A 22,645-nucleotide genomic window follows, 5' to 3' on the forward strand; every position below is an offset into this window, starting at 1 on the left:
TAAGTAGATAAAAGTTAGCAAGTACGATTTTCGTTTCTCTTCTGAGTTCGTTCTAAGAGAAAAGAGTGGTGAGCGAAAGATGTTTTCCGCCAAATTACGAAAAATATTCTCCTTCGACCCAAAAATATTTCGTCGAACTTGCAATTGAAATTGGAAGTCACTATTTGGTCACTTTTTCTGCAACTGAAAGTCACTATTTGCTCCCTTTTTTCATCAGCTTTGGTCACTAAAGTCACTATTTTGAGTGGCTTCGGTCGCTACCAGCCCTGTCCTATGGTTCGATTTGAACTCTTTCGGGCTCCAACGGTTGCAAACCATCGGGCTTGGTCAAGCATAGAAACCTTTTTTCTTATCCAAATAAAGGTCATATTTATGCATAGAAATTGTAATATGCACTGTACCCACAACGTTTCAAAAGTGTAAGAGTCTTAAGGGTCTTATTCACTGTAGGTGGATTAAGTCAGGTTTTCTTAATGGATTGAACGACAATTTTACGGATGAGATGAGGTGAAAGAATCGTAAATCACTAAATTTTGGTGAATATGAAGGATGAACGACATACTGTGGCTGGTTTGCTACGCGCCGCTGCCATCTTCAGGCGCTGATAATAGCCAGCATGAGTTAAACTCCTGAAGTTTGTGTGGCGAAAGACATCTAACGCGGGTTTTCTCAACAGTAGGAACTTTTCATGAAAAACTGTTTGGTACCGTAATCCGGGGGAACATTGACGATCAGCGGGGTAACATTGACCATAACAATCACCATTTTCAAGAAATGAATAAAATATTATTTCTTGTTATCACAATTACTTATTGTGAGTTAGGTATCTTAATCTTGACAAAATTTGCTGCTGAATGATATGACCTTCGGATAAATTTGCATTTTTTTTTCGCCAAAAATTTTAACAATTAAATCAACATTAATTTTTGAACTCACAGCCACATTAATTTTTGAACAATCGATGCAAATCACTTCAGCGTAAGAAATTTCAACTATAATTGCCTACCTTAAGGCGTTTGCATACGCTTTCTCTATAGATAAATGATTGATCAAAGTTACCCCAAATTGAAAAATAAAAAAACTCGACAAAAAACATTTTTAAAACAAGTTTAAAATTATCAAATAATAAAGAACAAAAGACTTAAACGTTCTACAAGAAGCAGTACTTATTTTAAAAATATGAAAAAAGCTATGATTTCACTTACAGGGGAAATATTTACAAAACAATTAAAAAAATGATCAATATTCCCCCGGATTACGGTAAATCGAACCTTGTTATTTAGCTCCATATATATTTATATATATGCGGGAAAGGCGGTATCACTGCTCGGTTGGGTTTTTCTTATATTTTTAAATCTTTTATCGCGTCGCGTCTACAGAAATTTACTACCCGTAAACAAACATGCTTCAATTTATAATCCTGAAGGTAATAAAGCTTTCAATGCGTTCGCGTGGATCAGTTATCTGAAATCAATTACAAATCCCCATATAAATAACATGGTGCAAGTAGAACACAAACATATAGATATAGCATCGACGGAAACAATTCCTTTATCTAAGCTTTTCACAATACTAATCTCATGCCGCTGTTGTTTACCATGCTGTGTATATGGAATTTAAAAATAGGGAAAGGTCATCTTATCTTTAACGCCATTTAGAGTGTAATATCGGTTTGTATTATTTAACAATGGCCTAGTTTTAAACCTAATAGTAATAGAGTGAGTTTTGGTGTCAATCGTAGAGACGTACGTAATATACTCGAAGCTAGTCCAGCTAGCTGCTTTTACTTATTCCACACGAACAGAGAGAAGTAGAGTGCCACTCCAAAAGCGATTACTCCAACACCAACTAGTACGAATGCAGTAATGTGACCAGCTGACCGCAGCGTTTCGATGTACTATCGGGATGATAAGGAAAAATAAAAGCAATTACAACCTATGCAATTTTAATTTTTTACATTGTTCTCTTCGATAAAACGTGGTTTGTAAGATTTTGTCCTTTGATTCGTTTTATGTGAACTCATTTTTGTATTTACAATTCTTGTCTCAGCCAAAAAAAATCAGAACTAATCAAACCCCATTCGTGCATTCCGGAAACAGACATCAGAATTATGTTAGTTACGGGCCCACCGCTCGCTTTTCCCTGTAGATAAAAAGACCTGTGTTTCGCGCTCGCGATGGCATCGGTCGCAGTCCCAGTCCCGATGACGGTGGTTGCTGCATCTATAGCGTTTCACCCGCAAGCTATAGAGTGGCTGTCATCGGCATCAGAAGCACTCCAGTAAAATTGTGTTGTAGTTAGTCATTGGAAAAGCACATTATAGAAAATAAATCGATTATTTTCAGGACCTCCATTTTACACAAGAGAAAATTGAGCTGAGGCGCATTTTATTCAAAGTTCAAGTCACAATCGCATGACGACAGCAGAAAGTTTCCTTCGCCAGCCGAATCAGAAGCGCGTCGGAGGGAGATGCTGCATAAATATCTTGAGAGAAAATTTCACTTGACTGCTACTGATGTCATCCATACAAATAAACTATTGCAGGGTTTCCTTCAGACGCGCGCTAGTGATTTTGCTATCGATGGAAACTTCCTGCCGTCACCAAACGATTATGATTGGCACTTTGAAAAAACATTTGTCTCGACTCAACCTTCGCTCGTTTCTATAAAGTTGTGGTTCTGAAGAGAACTGAATTCTCGCGCTTAGTTTCATAGGGGCGTAACTGTATTGATCGATTTCTCTTAATCGATTTTATATTTAGTTAATAACTCAATCGTTCCAAAAGCTACAACCATGATTATTGATTCTGATGCATGATACAATCATCCTTTATCACACCAAACCATTAAATCATCGATAAACTAGCGCAATTCGGTACAATAATAAAAAGAAAACATCGACGAAGAGAAATCGATCAATACAGTTAAGCCCCTATGAAACTAAGCGCGAGAATTATTTTTTATAATGCGCTTTTCCAATCACTAACAACAACAAAACCAAATTAGAATCTTGAGAGAAAATTTCACTTGACTTGACATTTTTGCAACATCTCCCTCCGACGCGCGCTCGTGGTTCTAATATGAACGGCAACTTTCTGCTGTCGCCAAGCGATTAATTCGCGCTTTGAAAAAAATAGTCTCGGATCAACCTTCCCTCTCATAGAATGGTGGTTCTGAAAAGAACCGAATAATTTCCAATAATGCGCCCATCGAATCACTATCAACAATCATTCAATAGTTTGGATTTGCAAGAAAATTATTGCTTGAGTACTATGGTACTTTGGACACCACCGTTGCAGAAATCTAGACAAACATTTGAAAAGGGCGTAACAGCCAAAATTTATTCCTTCTGATTCTTTGTCCACATATATAGCTTTATATGTAGACGAAGAATCAGAAGGAATAAATTTTGGCTGTTACGCCCTTTTCAAATGTTGGTCTAGAAATGTACTCCACCGCTGCTACGTCCACCACAGACGCCATCGTAGCGAAACATGCAACCGATAGCCCGACTGTTACGAGAAAATTTACTTGACTGCTGCTCATGCTGACAACGACGACCCACGCGTCGGTAGGAATAAAATTTCCTTTAGGCAACTCTCCTGCTGCTGATGCTGGGACAGTAGAGTGGCCCAGCCTAGTATGGGGAGAAAAAAGTCGTCGGATTCTACGGGGCACCCTCCAAGATTTTGCCTTAAGGTAAGATAATCATTCTCTGAAAATTTCAGCCTGATTGGTCATTGCATAAGCTGGCGCAATTGATTTGAAGTTAATATGGGGGTTTCAGTCGAAATATATGGGAAATCACACCTCTGTTACTATTTCGTACAGGAAATTGGATGGAAGAGGTCAATTGAGCCCAGATTTGCAGGAAATGAAGTTAACATGCCCATGAACAATTCGACATAAACTTCTTCTATTACTAAATAAACTTTAAATCAGTTTTTGGCTGATTTATTTGGAGTTGGGTTGAGCACTTTGAAATTCATTAATTGCCATGACAACATACGCATGCAATCAAAGGTGACTGCGATGCGTGGTTTCGCGCGCACTGAAACATAAGTAACTGTACGCGCGCCACAACCTTCGATTACATCCGCTTGTTTTCAAGGCAATTAATGAATTTCAAAGTGCTCAACCAAACTCCAAATAAATCAGCTAAAAACCATTGGTGTAACTACAGGGGGGCTAGGGGGGGCTATAGCCCCACCTAGGATCTGGCTAGTCCCCCTAGAAAATTGGTAACTTTGTATAAGTATTGCACATATCTAGTCCACTAATTATATACAGGGATAAATGCAGAGAAAGGATTATCTTCATTATCCAATCCCTCTCTTCGAAACACTACAGCAAGTTGAATCAATTCGCTCAAGTTTTTGAACTTCGAGCAATTGTTATAAGGCTTGCTCATGACAAAATCTGGACCCCTCAAAACACGTTATAACTCATGAAATACCAAAGGAAATACCTCATCAACAAATGAATTAAAAAATATATTATTTATTAGTATTACAAGTACTTAATGGATAATGGACAATTTCTTGAGATTTTCAAGTTTTTCCATGGTTTTGTGAGTAATTGTTATCTAAATCGAGTGTATGATCTTAACCTTCCTAACTAATACCAATCCTTAAAGCTGCAGCGCATTATTATCACTGTAGGATTCTTGAGAAATGTTCGGTAAAACTCTTAGATTTCAAGTAGAGGTAACTAAAAGTTGAATAAGAAAGAACTTTGTATTCTTTCGGATGGATTTTAGAAACTCTGCATACTAGGGTAAAATGCCCAATAGTGGACCCCCTAGTACCAAAATTTTGCTCTTCCTGGCATAAGGAGTGGAAATTTTCAAAATATTAATTTTGCGTGATATCTAATATCAAGCTCTGCATCTCCTCTTCACGATACATACATAAAACGCTCAAATACTCGACGTTATTCTTTAAAACTAACATTGTAAAGTCGGACTAAATTTGCCCTATAGTAGACCCCTTGGGGGTCCATAATAGGAAATTGTTTCCCTATAGTCGACACTTCATTTGATTTTCATGTTTCGTTTCGGGACGTTCTTCTTCCCTATTATGGACCCTCCAAAATATTCCTATAATGGACACTCTCGTGTTTATTTTTTATAGAATTGTAAAAAAATAACTATTTTTACTTTCCATAGCATTTCCAATGCATGTAATCAAATCATAGAACTGTAACGTAGGTTCTCCCGATGGAATTTCATAGCAAAATGTTTCCATTGTGCTGTAATAATGAAAAAATGTCTGGAGGGTCCACTATTGGTTGGGGGTCCACTATTGGGCACTTTACCCTATTTAATTCTCTAAACTCTTATTGTCGCTGCAGCAATGAAACCATTGAAAATGTCTCAGTAGGCGTGAAACAGACCTACTGAGAGAAAAGATGTGTTAAATGTTCCTATGTGTTAACAAATGCTCCTATAAGTTAATTTGTTGCAATTTTTTAACTAAATTGAAAATTAACGAACAATAAGTTGTATTGGGATGTAAAACTGGTTTTTTTAAAACCATCCTAGAAGTTATTCTAACAGAAAATAAAGGTCAGTTTGTTGTAGTCAGATCGCCGTTTGAAAGCTCGTAGGAATTGTCAAGCCACTGAAGTGAAAGCTGGCGAAAAGAGTTTGAATTACTAATATTTAATTTATAATCTGCTCTGGGGTCGAAGCAAATAAAAAAATCCTTTGAAAATCAGGATCGTGCTTCACATTCTATTTACGGCGATTCTATTTACACCTATGGTTTTTTGAACCTATCAAGAATTTTGGGAATCCTACGAGATTTCTAGATTGTTGAAACAGGGCTGAGCGTCGATGAACATCATTCGAAATATTTAAGTCGTCCATTGTTATCTGGTAGACCAACAATATACATCAGTTGAATCGAGCAACTTAACTTTAATTTTCTGTCTTATTTGTTGTAAATTAGAAAAGTTAAAAAAAAGTTAGCCCCCCCTAGAATTTTTCATTAGTTACGCCAATGAAAAACTAATTTAAAGTTTATTTAATCATAGTAGAATTTTATGTCGAGTTATTCATTGGCATGTTCCTGCAAATCTGGGCTCATTCGGGCTTTTCCATCCAATTTCCTGTACGAAATAGTAACAGAGGTGTTTTTCCCATATATTTCGACTGAACCCCCATATTAACTTCAAATCAATTGCGCCAGCTTATGCAATGACCGATCTGACTGAAATTTTCAGAGAATGATTTTCTTACCCAAAGGCAAAATCCTGGGGGTGCCCCGTAGAATCGGACGACTTTTTGTATCCTGGGCCAGTCTACTGGGACAGTTAGTAGCATTGACAGCTGAAATTTTCTTTTAAGATTTTGATTTGGTTTTGTTGCTGTTTTTGATTGGGAAGAAAATAGGGGAACGGTTCGGCACTTCATCCCATAGCTCATATTTCCATCCCATCAAAAACAAAGCGATGAAAAGAAATTTGGGTTGTTTCTTGTGATTTTTTCACTAGTTGCACGCTTGTTAGCAAAAGGAAGCGAAGAGATTGGTACTGTATTTATGTATTTATGTATGAGATGAATATATGTTCAGTGAGATGGAAAACGGAACAGTTCCCCTATATCGGTTCTTTTCAAGACCATCTTCCTATACAAAAGAAAGCTGATTCGATGGCAGAAAAGTTGATCGTAACGATGGTCTTACGTTGTCCAACGTTTAACTTGCGGTAGTGTCTTGTGCCAAGGGCCCCATACGCCTGTCACTGGCAAACAAAGCTCGTGTACTCTGCATCGAAGCTTAGAACCAGTGTTAGGGCGCAATCGTTAATGCGAACATTTTTATATTCGGTTAGTTACTGCAAATATTTAAATTCTTTTCCAAGTCTCTTTAATCAAGCAGGTATCTCAAGCAGGTCAATCAAGCTGGTATACCACTCCGTATATTACTGCATGATTGAGTGTTTAATTTTGATAAAATATCGAAAACAAAAGTGTGCATAAAAATTGCCTCGCCATAACAAAAATGGGGTAGAGAATTAACACTGTTGTTTACATTTTAGAACCAGCACATGTCGGGGTAGGGATTCAATGCTCCGTCTTCTCCCCCTGTCTTGTACTCTGGCTCTTACGGCAGCACGTAAACAAAGCTATGAACAGAATAACAAAACATGATATGGACTTGATTGATATAAGAGATAAAAGAACAGGCCACAATATAAAAAATTTGCACCGAAATATCATTTAAATATCATAAATATCAAGATATGCTATGGATAAGAACAAACTAATGGCACTTGATATCGATCACTTATTACAAATAACATATCTTGATATCCTCATGATATTTTAGTGCAAAATATTGATATTGTCCCCTGATCTTTTATCTCTTATATCAATCATGTCCATATCTCATTTTGCTATCTTATCAACATTTGATATTATTGAGCTATTTTCGTCTACTCGGGTGGGTGATGCTTTTTATGTCACCCAGCAAGGCATATAGGACGTCAATTTTAATATGCTTTTTAACTCGTTAAAACGCATTTTAGCCGAAAATGTTTGATTTTTCGAGTTAGAAGTTTAATTTACTGTTTAGATTACCAACACTAAAGTTGAATTATTTTGATAAAAAAGACATGTGTTGGTAGGTATAGCCTAACATGTAGTTTTCTAAAATACTATTAAATGTATGGTCCAATGCACCGAGTTCATCATTGACGTTTGAGCGGTGCGCTGTTTACAAAGAATGAAAACTTTTTCATTCATCGAGTTCATGCAAGTGTTCATTTTTAGTAAACAGCGCACCGCCCAAACGTCATTGTGTTCATTCGGCGCATTGCACCGTGTAGTATATCACCTTTTAAAAACGTGAAAATCCGTGTAGAAAAAGTTTTATGATTTCTCGACGAATCATGCAAAATGGAAAAACTGCTCACATTTTGTATGGGATTTTTTTTTACACGACCGTGTAAAAAAACATGTAAAAACAGAATCGGGTGTACAGTGATTTCATGCACACGTCCGTCTCCGCCAGATGGCAGCAGCGCGGCTTTGTCTAAAAAATTTAACTCAGTGGTAGGTAGTTTTCTCTCTCTCTCTCTCTCTCTCTCTCTCTCTCTCTCTCAATATTTTTCAACAATTTCAACTCCTAATTTATCCTAATTTATCTAATGTAGTCTCCGAACATTCCCTCTTCGTTGCTACACCACTGAGCCGAAATGAGTCTTTCCACTTTTACAAAATGGTATCATCATATAAACACCTACCTGGAAATCATCACAGTTCTAGATACAATCATTGCATGAACCTGTTAATCACCACACAATAATTCTAAACGTACGTACTTCAATTTGTTCTACTTGTTCGTAGCACTAGAACTTATATAAACATATTAGAATACATTAAAAAATGTATCCTCAAATTGAACAAAAATTCACCTCGGCCTATAAAACTTCTAGCCGCACCGTGCTACCTAAACGTCAGGAGTCTTTTTTGATATGAAAATAATTATTCATCGTTAAAAGGAAAACTGTCTAATACGTTGACGCCATCATGTTATTTATAATTCTCTCGATTTCAAAAAGTGAAATAAAATATAGTTTTTAAGTGTTTGGAAGGAATTTGGATAAGTGAAAATATCCTTTACATCAAACAAACATTGTTATGAATAATACCATCTAGCATCATGTTGTCGTAGAACGTGCATAGTTTTGTTTACGTCGCATTTTCTACCGTCCCGAGAGAGAATTAGAGTAAAACGTTGAGAGATTTAGTGAAATTTTGCTTAAGCCGGGAACTAGTTTGAAGTGCGCCGGAAATGCAATCGCTATGACTGAAAGGAGTGCTGCACCTCGTTAATTTAAATCGAATAAAAGCTTTTTCAAAGATTTTTAGCAAGAATAGCTATTTTTTAAGCAGAAGTGAACCCCATTGCAGTATCAAACGGCCCACAAAATTCAGGAAAAGTTGCTTCTTATCATAAATATTAATTAAATTATGCAGTAGTATGCATGTTAGGCCGGGAATGGAGTAAGAAACCCTACTAATAGAATACAGTTGAAAAGCAAGCCAAGTTCCAGTTGGAATGTAGAGGCAAGAAGAAGAACCATAAAGTGAGTTGTTTGGCGGTTCCGTGTGATCAATCGAACACCCGCGTCCTTTGAATGCATCTTCACTAATTTATTTATTCAGCGTCTTTTATTGCTTTATCTTCTAACCCAAGAGCAGTCACGTACCCTGAAATCACGTGAAGATCATGTTTTCATTACACGCGCGTAGCTGCTCTTGGGTTTAGCTATAATAAGTCATTGGCTACCCTTCTCCTCGGAATTCGTTTGTCTGTTCCGATGGTGGTATCGCCATCTGTTATTGTTTGATGGATGTCAAGATAAGGTCTTGACGTTTCAACAAGATACTGAAAGCTTTTGAGCTACCGTAAAGCTGACGAAGTTTAAGATATTCAAATTTATCTTGTAGGTGTTGATGACTGTAATTCTCGCTGAAAAGCGTGCGGCTGCATACAAACAGACGTAACATTTTTGCCTTTCTCGTACAACAAAGTTGTACTGAAAGGCTATATGATCAGTCCAAAAACGAATTTTTAATATGAGGCCGGGAGACCCATAGTGTTATATACCAATCGAATCAACTCGACGAACTGAGGTGATGTCTGTATGTGTGTGTATGTGTACAAAATTTGTAGACACACGTTTAGGAGCTAAGCATTGTCCGAATTACTCGCAAAAAGTTTCATTCGACGGGGAATCCTGTCCCATTTTTGCCAGATCGGACTATGGGATCAGAAGTTATTGCCAAAACAATATTTTTATGCGTAAAACACGCTAAAATTTTTTCATATTTCATTCATATTTATAGTCCTTTTTTTGCACGAGAATGGCATTAACATCGCTAGGTGGATTAATCAGGGTTATTTAACAATCGATTTCCCACGAAGATGCCGAAAACGGTGTAAGTAACCAGTGTACAGCCGATATGACATTTGTTGTTTTATGCAGATTGCTGAGAATAGATGACAGAAGTTTGTTTTTGGGGTTTACGCGCCTGTTGAAAGGTTTAAAGTCAAATAGTTTTGCTCTAGTGTATTTTTAGTGAAGATCCTCCTCATTATGTAGTGACTCATTTTTTTGGTTTACATACTAATTCAACGGTTTGTGTGTTTAGATATTCATAGAGATTTTTTTTGTAGCCATCTTAATAACTTTTCCTAACATTGACTATGATGCGTTGAAGGTGCTTAATGTCACTCCTGACGGAATCCAAGTTTCAAAGTGCTCGCGTTTTCGTGATACGGAGGCGTCGCACTTCTGTCATTTTTGTTGATTTAGCTTTGCTGCGTTGCAGCATGCGTGAAATATTAAAAATGACAGTTGTGCGTTGCTTCCGTATCGAGTGGTGTGCCCCCGAAAACGCGAGCACTTTGAAACTTGGATTCCGTCAGGAGTGACCTTAACTTGTTTCACACACAGCTATGCGAAGAAATGATCCCCAATGGCATTTGAGCCGAGAGCTAAGCGTTCTATCATAGCTTGGCGATGGGGCTACTGCTCCGCTTCTGTTTTTCGTACTTGTATTTAGGCGTGCAATAAACACATTTTCATGATAAGAAAATTATTTTGAGCTTTTTAGTGGAATGTCTTCACTTGTCATAAGACGAGTTAAAACAATCCCATTGAATTCCACCACTTAATTGTATCTTGACAGATACGTATTTCGACCTCAACAGTAAGGCCGTCTTCAGTGTCTCGTACTTGACTCGACTTGAGTCGAGTCAAGTACGAGAAACTGAAGACGGCCTTACTGTTGAGGTCGAAATACGTATCTGTCAAGATACAATTAAGTGGTGGAATTCAATGGGGTTGTATTAACTCGTCTTATGACATTTTCATGGCTTGCTGATTGCTGATTGAAGAAGGTTTATGCCTCTGGTTTATCGTCGTTCATTATCAGTTGAGAGCGAATTCTGGAATCCTTTGGTAAAGCACTATGAATACTGAGTGCTCTTGAAGTTGCTATGTTATCACAAACCTGTGTATCACCGTTGAAGACTTGATATTGACGCGAGTAATGCGTTGGAATGCTCCTAAGGGGTTTATAATAGCAGTACGGCAATTTCAATAGAGTAAAGTTAAGCTATGTTATTGAGAAAAATATATAATGTTTACACAAGTTTTAAAAACCCAAATTAATCCACCTAGCGTTTGGTTTAGCCGTAGTGTGATGCACATAATGAATAATTGCTTACATTACACCTCTTGCAAACGCTGTATAGAGAATCAACCAACCAAGCTTATATGGATTAACACACCATTTCCTTCATAACTTTTGAACGGATAGTGATTATATTCAATAGTCATCAACGAGAGTTCGTCCCCCGTAAAATGGCTAATGTTTTTCGGTTTTCGCGTGCACACATACACATACACACACATACACACGGACTGACAGACATTTGTTCAGTTTGACGAGCTGAGTCGATTGGATTTTAAAATTCTCGTTTTACATCCTGTATCTGAGTCTTTCCCTTAGACGTAGTTTACGCCAAATTATTAAAAATGAGCCTTACCTGTAAATCATCTATCACGTCTTGAGTGAGAACTACCCGTTGCTCCACCCAAAATGCAGGAATCACTATATCTGGAAGCCCCTGAGTTATACTGTAGAGATGTTATAAAAAACTTCATAAGAACAATCCAGAATATAGATGAATAAAAATAACTTACTCCAGTCCATAATCCTTTACATGGACGTTGTATTGAAGCCTTCCGCTGACAGTCATTGGAATGCCGGAGAAGGGATGCAGAGCATACCGGAACTGGTGCGCTTGAGGCATAGGGGTCAAACCTGTTACAGCATTCAAATAGCTCGGATCCGCCAGATAGAAGTGTGGAAAGCTAACTAACAGAGGGGCTCCGTATTTGCATTCTGACACATCCAATAATCCTGGTTTCAACACAGGGCATTCATCTTCGGCTGCTGTGCATTGGCACGCGGTTTCCGGGAAAGTATGACCGTTATCAAACACTCGTTCGTCACCAACCCAAACCTTTCCCTCTAGGTCATTAAGTACAAAATCTCCATCGTATCGCAGCGTTAACGCTTTGCACAAGTCCGTAATGAATAAGAAGAAGTCGCCGGGATTTCTTGTCTGTTCACTAGTCATCGGCGCGTTTACTGAACCAGTCGAACCCCGTACTTTCCCGCAGACGTCCCGGTAGTATGGCACCGTAGCTTCGCCGTTCCACGTTCGCATCTCCCCGGTATTGGTCCACGCATCAGTGCCTGTGCTCATACGAAATACTCCGTCATACTCTGCGCTTTTGTTGCGATCAATGAAGTATCCAAATCCATCCCAGGCTGGTAATTCCACAGTGTCTGGAAGAAGGCCTGGTGCATCAATAGTAATGTTTTGCAGTCCTTCCAGCAGTCTGTCCTCTACTCCATCAAAAAGGATTTCTTTTACCAGTACGTTTTTATACGTGACTCCATCAACAAGATCGTTATTATTGATCAAAGCATTTGCAAAAAATAGTAATACTGGATCATTAAGCTCAGCAACCGCTTTTCCAAAACTCTATCAGTATAAAACTACGTATTAGTTTGAAGCTTTGCTACAAATATATGGTCACTTACCATCAGAAATGTGTGTGGCGTTGTTACTCGGTCTGTGTAGAAATCGCCATTGGACTGCTCAGGAACATACTGCCAGGTTCGCTTCTGCATGAACGTGATTGTGTGATCGTTGTTGAAAGTGTGATTCACGCGTTCATGCACCTCACTGAACACATATGGCCCTCTTTGAACAAAGTTGGGGCGAACATTCGGATTGGTAACCTCCTCCGAGTTTGTCCAATCCCAATAGTAGATATCCATGAACATGGGTACGGATGAGTCTAACCAGTTTTCATACACCTCACTGCCTGGTTGCATCACAAATTCCTACGCCATTCGGTGGTCAACGTTTATTAAGATCAAGAACTTCAATAGAAGTCATACTAACCTGTCTCGCCACTGAATCGACGATCGCTGGCAGTCCGAAGCCAAAGAATGCTGCAAGACCAAAGATCAACACTACTCCCATAAAGGACCAGACCTTCTTGGCAGTATTGGAACAATTACAGCAACACATTTTTGCAATTTCTATGGTGGGTGGTGCGTACTAAATTAGAACAACGTTGCTCCGTCCAGTGCCAAAATGGATATGGCGTCTTATCCTCAGTGTAGCCAGAGGTAGCTAAGCACCATTACCCCCCGGCGGCACCACAGCAGTGCTGATAACGCAACAATCGAGGTATAATCCGATTTTAAATCTTGATATCTCTGTTTAGTCAAAGTGTTTATTTATTTATTCGCCTATCTACGTCACCAATAGGTACAAAAAATCTGTTATTCTGCAGTTCCATAATAAATAGCTCTGATTACATATATTGATGCGTGGGGTCAAAATCAATTCCATTGACGTGGGAAAGTTTGTGATATAAATCATCATTTTTATTGTATTCTTTCGATACAGTTTTATTGAATAATAGCAGCTTATCTTGCCATGTGCTAGCAGAGATTAGTGAAATTCTTCTTCACAAATATGGAGCATTCAACTGCATGGAAGAACAGAGCCTGCTCACAATTGATATAATACTTCGATTTAGTATGAGCATATGATGCAAACAGTAAATATTAAATTAATATTGATAATAATTATAATTTGTTTGCAAAGTAAGATTTACACAGCTAGATAAAATCAACCGACTCGAAGGTACTGTTTGCATCATATGCTCATACTAAATCGAAGGGAGCCACTATGGTGTAGTAAGATAACATTATGAAATTTCATCTTGCTTCATAGCTACTTTTTTCTCAATTTGCACTTTGAATGCTAATCGATTAGCTAATTCTTCCACGTGTCATTGGTACAGGAGAATAATGGTTCATCAAACACAACACAACTCAGGTTGTGATCAGTTGAGGTCGAAATACGAAGGTAGTAACTACAAGTGAGGAAAATTCCTGTAAAAAGTTCTTATGTCTAGATTGGTTACGGCAAAACTATATGCATACAAAGATGTTAATTTTAGGAAAGTCTTCACAGTCACATTGAAATCTGACTAAATATTTAAGTGCTATTATTTGATAATATTTTCGCTTCTAAAATTAAATTAAAATTTTGAATTTAATGGTGATAATTTGATAAAAGAATTCGTTCTTTATGAATCAAATAGTTTACTAAAAAAAACATATTTTCAGTGTATTTAATTTTTAAGGAGCGCTTCTACTTTGTCATGCCGAATTTTATGTCGTTTGTTCAAATTAGGACCAGATTTTCGAAAATCTATTCTCAACTCTCATTGTTCACCTGTGGTCGCGGTAATCAAAAAAAAAAATCATAGGTTTAGAATATTTTTTTTTAATTTAATGTTTCAGATCATTTTTAAAAAGTGGAAATTCCACAAGCAGAACACGTCGCCTTTAACGGCCGCCCTCATCTTTGGTTGTATTTGACCCTTAAACAAATTGTACATCATTCCTCTTCTTCTTCTTCGTTGGCATTACATCCCCAACTGGGACATTGCAGCCTCGCATCTTAGTGTTCATTAAGCACTTCCACAGTTATTAACTGCTAGGTTTCTAAGCCAAGTTACCATTCCTGCATTTGTATATCATGAGGCTAACACGATGATACTTTTATGCCCAGAGAAGTCGAGACAATTTCCAAACCAAAAATTGCCTAGACCGGAACTGGGAATCGAAAACAGCCACCCTCAGCATGGTTTTGCTTTGTAGCCGCGCATCTTACCGCACAGCTAAGGAGGGCCCTATAGTACATTATTATATTTTATTTTTAAATAACTGTGCAAAATATCAACGCATACCTTTCATTACAACGACAAAAAATCCACGGAAAAATAGATAAAAGTATTAAATATTGTATAATGTGTAACCCGAGCAACAAGTGTATCGAGAACTATAACATCCCCAACGATAACCTTATTATAATTTCCTAATTATACAATGCAATACCTGCCCTCGGAAAAAGTAAATTTTCGCACTAGTTGGATGAATGTCGATTCTGTAGAGACTGCCCCTGTTGCACCTCGCGATTGTCTTCCAAATACTGAACATCTGTACTTTGCCGTCCACTTTGACTGTCCTATCACGCAAAGCAGGCAACAACAATGAAGATTCTCTATCTTATCAGTCGAGATCAGATCATATAGGGCACTGCGATAAACCATTATATCATGTACATGCGATACGTTATCTCTTATTCTTCTAATTGTATTGTAATTCAATACCTCCGCCCATCGTTATCCTAATGGGTATGAAAGTAAATAGGATACACGTGTTATTGTTGCCTTTCTCTATAAGCTATAGGATTACTCCAAAACTGAACCTTTGGGGACACATAATGTTATATACCAACCGACTCAGCTCCACGAAATAAGGTGATTTCTGAATGTGTGTGTAAGTCGGTGGGTGTATAGAACCAAAGAAAAAACATTTAGCTACTTAGCATTCGACAGAAGATGAAGCCTAGTTGATCCCTATTAAACTTGTTAACAAGTGGCTATTATGTCCAAAAGTTAAAGATCGTCATTCAATCCCCTCCCCATCTAAACGTTACGTAATTTATGAATAGTGCATTTAATGTTTTAGATGGGCACGCTTGATGCTGCCCCGCACTGTGTTGGTCTACTTCATGTTTTCAACTTATGACTCAGACTGACCAGATAATTTTTACGAAAAAACCGAACAAATACACTTGTAACACGGGACATGTAAAATTTTGAAAAGTTCATTGCAGAATTGACAAATCGGGATATTAGGTATCAATATTTGACTAAATGTCAATCTATCAATTGAGTAACCGGCGTAATGATTCAGGGGATCAAGGTTTCATTTCAGATTGCTAGGAAGGGCGACATGGAAGCATGTCTGCTTCCGACTTTGATTTTCTAAATGAACAATTGCATCACATGATTGATGCAATGTTCAAAGCAAATACCAAAACTGAAGCAGTTCAGGTTGGTATCAAATTAACTCATATAATTGTAAAGGGTAAGCTTTAAAGGGTAAGGAAGGTGAATTATTCAACTTCCTATCAGTTCATGATGTGCACATTGCCATTATAACTGAAACCTGGTCTTTTCGTCAAAAGAGATCCAAATTATTTAATTAACGGAATGATCGTCTTGACAGGGCCTGTGGTGGGGTCGCCATTGTCATTAATAGACGTATCAAACATACATTATATTCTTCGTTTGAAACCAAAGTTTTCGAAACCTTGGGAGTTTCTGTTTAAACAAATTTTGGACAATTCTCTTTTATTGCTACCTACTTGCCTTTCCAGTGCAATGGGCAGCAAAGGAATTTGTTGAGAGCTGATCTTCAAATTCTAACTCGCAACAAATCCAAATTTTTCATAATTGGCGACTTCAATGCCAAACACCGTTCATGGAATAATGCTCAAAGCAATTCCAATGGTAAAATTTTATTTGAAGATTGTTCTGCGGGATATTATACTGTTCAATATCCCAATGGACCAACATGTTTTTCATCCACTCGAAATCCTTCTACAATTGATTTAGTTTTAACGGATTCAAGTCAGCTGTGTGGCCTTTGGTAACTCATGCTGACTTTGACTCTGATCACCTTCCTGTGACATTTGAAATCTCACAAGAAGCCATTTATAATCCAATCAGCTCTACTTTTAATTATCATAGAGCTGATTGGGATTTATATAAAACGTATATCGATAGGAATTTTGATGTTGATATTCCTCTCGATACCAAAAGTGATATTGATAATGCTCTCGTATCTTTGACAACTCTAATTGTCGAAGCCAGAGGCATTGCAATTCCTAAATGTGAAATTAAATTCAACTCCATTATTATTGACGATGATCTTCAGCTACTGATCCGTCTTAAAAATGTGAGGCGAAGGCAATACCAAAGAACCCGCGATCCCGCGTTGAAAGTTATTTGGCGTGATTTGCAAAATGAAATTAAAAAAACGTTTCGCTATTCTGAGAAATACCAACTTTGAGAATAATGTCTCGAAATTGGATCCCAGTCCGAAACCCTTTTGGGAATTTAAAAAAATTCTTAAAAAACATCAAAAGCCAATTCCAGCGTTTAAAGAGGGAAATAAAATTTTATTAACAAATAGCGAAAAGACTCAATGGCTTCTTCAATAAGCAAACTGTTTGAAAAGATTATTTTTAATAGGATGATGGTTCATATTAATGCTAATTCTATTTTTGCTGATGAGCAATTTGGTTTTCGCCATGGGCATTTAACCACCCATCAGTTATTAAGAGTTACGAATTTAATTCGGCTCAACAAATCTGAAGGATATTCGACTGGAGTTGCTCTTCTTGATATAGAGAAAGCATTTGACAGTGTTTGGCATGAAGGTTTGATTGTAAAACTGATGAATTTTAATTTTCCTCTGTCAGAATTCTAATTCTGATAGATTACCTGTAAGAGCTGGTGTCCGCCACAGCAGCATACTGGGGCCCATATTGTATAACATTTTTACTTCTGACTTACCTGATTCACCACCAGGGTGTCAAAAATCTTTGTTTGCAGATGACACGGGTCTTTCAGCCAAAGGGCGAAGCCTTCGTGTCATTTGTAGTAGATTGCAAAAAAGTTTGGATATTTTCTCGCAAGTAAAACTTGCGAAAATGGAAAATTTCCCCGAATGCTTCCAAAACTCAGTCTATAATTTTCCCACATAAGCCTTCTTATTTGAAACCTTCTAGGAGACATATTGTCACTATGAATGGGGTTCCAATTAACTGGTCTAGCGAAGCCAAATATTTAGGACTTCTGCTAGACCATAAATTAACTTTTAAAAATCACATTGAAGGCCTTCAAGCCAAATGTAACAAATATATTAAGATACCATATACCACTTATAAACAGAAAATCAAAACTTTGACTCAAGAACAAACTTTTGATTTACAAACAATTTTTTAGACCTGCCATGTTGTATGCTGTGCCAATATGGACTATTTGCTGCAATACCAGAAAGAAGGCACCTCAGAGAATTCAAAATAAAATTTTGAAAATGATTCTGAAGTGGCCTCCGTGGTATAGTACCAATGAACTTCATAGAATTTCTAATATTGATGATATTGAGACATTGCAACAAATGTCCAACAAAATAATTTCCAATTTTAGACAAAAATCGTTGCAATCTTCTATTGCAACAATCAACTCCTTGTCAGGGATTGAACTTATCATTTCATTATCATTCAGCCAATAATTCATTCCAGAGGCGGAATTCCAAAAAATGTTATATGGCGGACTTCTAGCGCTGATTCCCCTCTACCACTTTGTCTAAGGGTACATTGCTCTATGCATACCCGAACATAACGCATACCATAGAAAATCAGACTGTTTGGGCAGACATTTGGGGATCGAGTTTTTACCGAAAAAAACTCAGTTGGTTGTGTTTACTAGGAAGCGGTACCCTGCTCAACTGAAACTAAAGCTGTTGAATGATGACATCAACCAATCTTTATCTTCTAAATACCTTGGGGTCGTGTTTGATTCTAAATGTACCTGGAAACTCCATTCTGAATATTTGATAGAGAAATGCCGCAAAAGGATTCATTTTCTACGTTCTATCTCCGGAGCATGGTGATATGCCCGGAAGACCTCATCAAACTCTATAGAACAACTATTCTCTCTGTTTTAGAGTACCGTCAACTGGGGGGAAGATGATCATTTTTAAGACAAAATATGCAATAACAATGTGTGTTTACATTTTAAATCGAAACAAATATTTTCAAAACATGTACTGCTATACGTTGCAATAATCAACAACTTTAGTTTTCTGAAATGCGTTCGCATTTATTAAAATAAATTAAATTATCACACATTTTTTTTAGTAACCTTGTTTGGGATGAAGTTGATCAAAACAGCTCTACTAAAATCATTATGACCTAGTAGTCAAAATACACTAGGTTATTTGTATGAATGTTGAATTTAACTTCGATAAAATGCTTGAACTGTCTTGTCGTTCAAGATTCCTTAGAGTTTATCTCAACTACATATCAACAGATCTTTGTCTGCCGTGTTATAATCCACCTCGAATTCACTTCACCAACGACAATTCCTCCATTGAATACGACCTGTCCATGAATCATGCTATTCAAGGTATACCGGATCATCTTCGACAAATATCTATTCCCTCTCTTTATTCTGAAAAATGTGAGCATGTAAATTGCAATAACAGATTTTTCGACATTGTTGTTTCAAAAGAGCGAAAGTCGCAAACTTAAACATTGACTTCTTCTGCTGATTTCAAGAATATTAGAGACTTCTGGCGGTATTTTCTACATCCGTTCGATAGAAGGCGCGGAGCGCCATCAGTTCCAAGTGGTTGTTAGCTGGGAGCGATTCTAGTTGTTGAGGAATTAGCAGCAAAAGGCATTGTTTACGTTTGCGACATTGACCCTTATGAAACAACAGTGTAGATTTCACTGATGGTTCTCGCATTAACGGATCCACTGGCTTCGGTGTTTTCAATGTAAATGTAGTCTCAACCACCTTCCGAAAACTTCAGGAACCGTGTTCGGTTTATGTTGCTGAGCTGGCAGCAATTAACTTCGCTTTGGGGACAATTTCGAAACAGCCCGTAGACCATTATTTCATCTTCTCGGATAGTCTTAGTTCTATCGAGGCACTCCGGTCGATGAAACCTGTTAAGCACGCATCTTACTTTCTTACAAACATAAGAGAGCAGATGCGTGTTTTGGTCGAAAGACCATTCAAGATTACCTTTGTTTGGGTCCCATCTCACTACTAAATCTACGGCAATGAGAAGGCAGACTCGCTGGCAAAGGTGGGCGCACAGGAAGGTGAGGTTTATGATAGACAATTCTCGAGCAACGAGTTTTTCCCATTAGTCCGTCAGAGTACTCTTCAAAGTTGGCAAAGGAATTGGACACACAATGAACTCGGACGGTGGCTATTTTCCATAGTTCCAAAAGTTTCTGGGCGAGCGTGGTTCAGAGGTGAGGACTTAAGTCGAGGCTTCATTCGCGTGATGTACAGAATAAACCTTGTCGATAGCAACTTATGTAGGTGCGGAGCCGGTTACGATGACATCGATCATGTAGTTTGGTTCTGCTCGGAAAATTACGCCTCTAGAGAGCGACTATTGGATACCCTAGTGGCCCGAGGTAAACAACCCTTCAGGGAAATTCGAGGTGTTTTGGGGGATCGTGATGCGGTCTATATGGTTTTCTTTGTTCTTCTGATATTTAAATCTAATACCTTTTTTTTCTCTTTCTCCTATATTTTTTTTAAAGTCTCTGCTTTTCTGTTGCGTAGAGCTCCATAGTTCTGGCCACCCAGAAGATGCTGCCAGTCGAACCATCCCTCGAGCAATACGACACCCCACATCGTCCCTGACGCCAAATGACCGGATGAGCAGCTGCCATTCTTTGATTATGATGATTCTCTGATTTCCGAATCCCAATCCCCTTCCATCCTTGAACATTGTAAACCTAATCTCGAGTCACCACGAGTACGTTTGCTTCTACCCCTCTCTTACTAACTTCATAATAAAATTATATTGATTGTACATATCACAAAGAACCATGGCTCCGTAAAGTGTTATATACGCCTAAGCCTACCAAATAAACGAAATTGAAAAAAAAACTTATTGTCTATGTTCTTTAATTACGATCGTTTGCGTCGAGGTTTTTGTATCATTCAATCTGAATACACAAAATATATAAGTTACATATCCTCAAATCTGGGCTCTCCAGTAGCCTTGCGAGTAAAGGTGTAGGATTGCCAACCCGGAGATGGCGAGTTCGATTCTCGGTCCGGTCTAGGATGTTTTCGGGTTGAAAACTTTCTCGACACCCTGGGCATAGTGTATCCATTGTACTTGCCACACAAGATACATACGCATGCAATGACGGGCATAGAAAAGCTTTCAATTATTAACTGAGAAAATGCTAATAGAATACTGAAAAGCAGGCCAAGTTCCAGCTGGATTGTAGAGCCTTTGAAGTAGAAGAAGAAGAACCTCAAATCAACCAAAATAAAAAAAAATGTTTTTTTTTGTTATCCATTTTGCTAATAAAATTCAAAAGCAAAAATTACCTATTATTTGAAGTTCAGTGGGAATACTCATTAATGAGTAAATTGAGTTTACTCATTCAATGAGTTATGCCGCTTTTCTTCAAAATGGATACGAAAATACCCATTAATGGGAGCCCTCCTTAGCCGTGCGGTAAGATGCGCGGCTACAAAGCAAGACCATGCTGAGGGTGGCTGGGTTCTATTCCCGGTGACGGTTTCGGATTGGAAATTGCCTTGACTTCCCTGAGCTTAAAAGTATCATCGTGTTAGCCTTATGATATACACACTTAATTTTTTTTACCGGGATCTCAGCAAAATGTTGAACTTTTACCGAGATGCACACAGCCGTGCCCCAGTAAACATGTTTTTTTGCCGAGATCTCTGTCAAAATTGCTGAAAATCAGCAAATATTTTGCCGAAAATCAGCTAACAAATCGTAATTTTTGCTGAAATATCAGTTTTTATTTTGCTGGCGCACGGCTGTGCGGATTTTTGCCGAGCTGCAGAAATAAAAACTAAGTGTGTACGAATGCAGAAATGGTAGCTTGGCTTAGAACACTCGCAGTTAATAACTGTGGAAGTGCTTAATGAACACTAAGCTGCGAGGCGGCAATGTCCCTATGGGGGATGTAATACCAATGAAGAAGAGGAAGAAAAAGGGAACTTGAGAACTTCCGTGTGGACAGGTCCCCCCTTTTCCGATGTGAGACGATATGCATCGGACCCGGACCTTGCCCCGAATCTCTGCTCTGGCTACGGACAAGCGGATGCCTTTGTCCGCTGGTAATCACGGGTGGAGGAATACTAGCCCTGGGCCGTTGGCAGAATCTCCGCTCCAACAACGATCACGCACTGCGCTTTGTTAGTAGGAGAGTCAAGGCATCGCTGGCGGAGAAGGGATAGTCCGATTGTCGAGTACAACAAAGAAGCAAGGGTCGAAAAACCCGGTCGCGACAACTAGAAATCAACAAATGCTAGCCATGCACCAGAAACCAAGACATTCGGTTGTGATGCGCCCAAGTAGTAAACGTTGCGGACGGTAATAGGAGGTGTGTGTGTTATTTTCTTACAATCTAACTCACACCATACTGTGTGGAAGTGGCATTATGGATAAATTATTAATATAATCGAAAGAATCTTAGATCTTAGACACTTCCTGAATTCTTTTGTTTCTGTTGCGTATTTGATTATAATAATATGTAGATTCTCAAACAGGTAAGTCAATTATTTCGATATTATAAATTTTCGATCAAAAAATACTTTGTTCCAGATTGGCAGTTATAAGTTTCTCCGTTCCCTTGAGCTTTGGCGGCAGCTGAACAGTAAAATAAACTAAAAATAAACTGTATATATACATATTTGAAATGAGTATTTTTAATAAAAATATCTATCAACAAAAACATATATATTAAAAAGCCATGAAACTCTGAATGAAATATTTCAAAAAGAAAAACCTCAACCGTCTAAGACGAATTAAGTACTCTCCATTTAATTCCACCAGTTAACTTAAGACGGTTGAATACATTCCACTAAAAGCTAAGCTA

General features: G+C 37.9%; 2 protein-coding genes across 3 annotated transcripts in view; both read right to left on the reverse strand.

Moving 5' to 3' along the window:
• LOC134209638 (uncharacterized) overlaps window positions 1-22,645 on the reverse strand; it is a 93,780-nt gene that overhangs the window by 21,308 nt on the left and 49,827 nt on the right. The window contains exons 6-8 of the mRNA XM_062685631.1: window positions 12,631-12,936; window positions 11,721-12,571; window positions 11,564-11,654 (exon numbers count right to left, since the gene is read on the reverse strand). Of these exons, the coding sequence (XP_062541615.1) occupies window positions 11,564-11,654; window positions 11,721-12,571; window positions 12,631-12,936 (1,248 nt within the window). The remainder of the gene's footprint in view (window positions 1-11,563; window positions 11,655-11,720; window positions 12,572-12,630; window positions 12,937-22,645) is intronic.
• On the reverse strand, window positions 1,654-15,099 carry LOC134212002 (protein croquemort-like). Of its 2 annotated transcripts, XM_062689462.1 has the most exons (6): window positions 15,013-15,099; window positions 12,998-13,137; window positions 12,631-12,936; window positions 11,721-12,571; window positions 11,564-11,654; window positions 1,654-1,897 (listed from the first exon to the last, which is right to left on the reverse strand). In XM_062689462.1, the coding sequence occupies exons 2-6, from the start codon at window positions 13,124-13,126 to the stop codon at window positions 1,784-1,786; spliced, it is 1,491 nt and encodes a 496-aa protein (XP_062545446.1). In that variant the 5' UTR covers window positions 13,127-13,137; window positions 15,013-15,099; the 3' UTR covers window positions 1,654-1,783. The 2 variants fall into 2 exon arrangements, with proteins under 2 accessions (XP_062545446.1, XP_062545445.1); XM_062689461.1 differs by lacking the exon at window positions 15,013-15,099 and having other exon boundaries at window positions 12,998-13,144.

This window comes from Armigeres subalbatus, chromosome 2 (genome assembly GCF_024139115.2).
Source record: "Armigeres subalbatus isolate Guangzhou_Male chromosome 2, GZ_Asu_2, whole genome shotgun sequence".
Taxonomy (NCBI): Eukaryota; Metazoa; Arthropoda; class Insecta; order Diptera; family Culicidae; genus Armigeres; species Armigeres subalbatus.

Excerpts from the sequence above, each read along its gene's own strand:
- LOC134212002 (XM_062689462.1), bottom strand. The coding sequence starts at position 13,126 with ATGTGTTGCTGTAATTGTTCCAATACTGCCAAGAAGGTCTGGTCCTTT. Across the intron at positions 11,655-11,720 it reads GTAAAGGATTATGGACTGGA|TATAACTCAGGGGCTTCCAG; the intron begins GTAAGTTATTTT and ends ACATCTCTACAG. Across the intron at positions 1,898-11,563 it reads ACGTGATAGATGATTTACAG|TACATCGAAACGCTGCGGTC; the intron begins GTAAGGCTCATT and ends TCATCCCGATAG.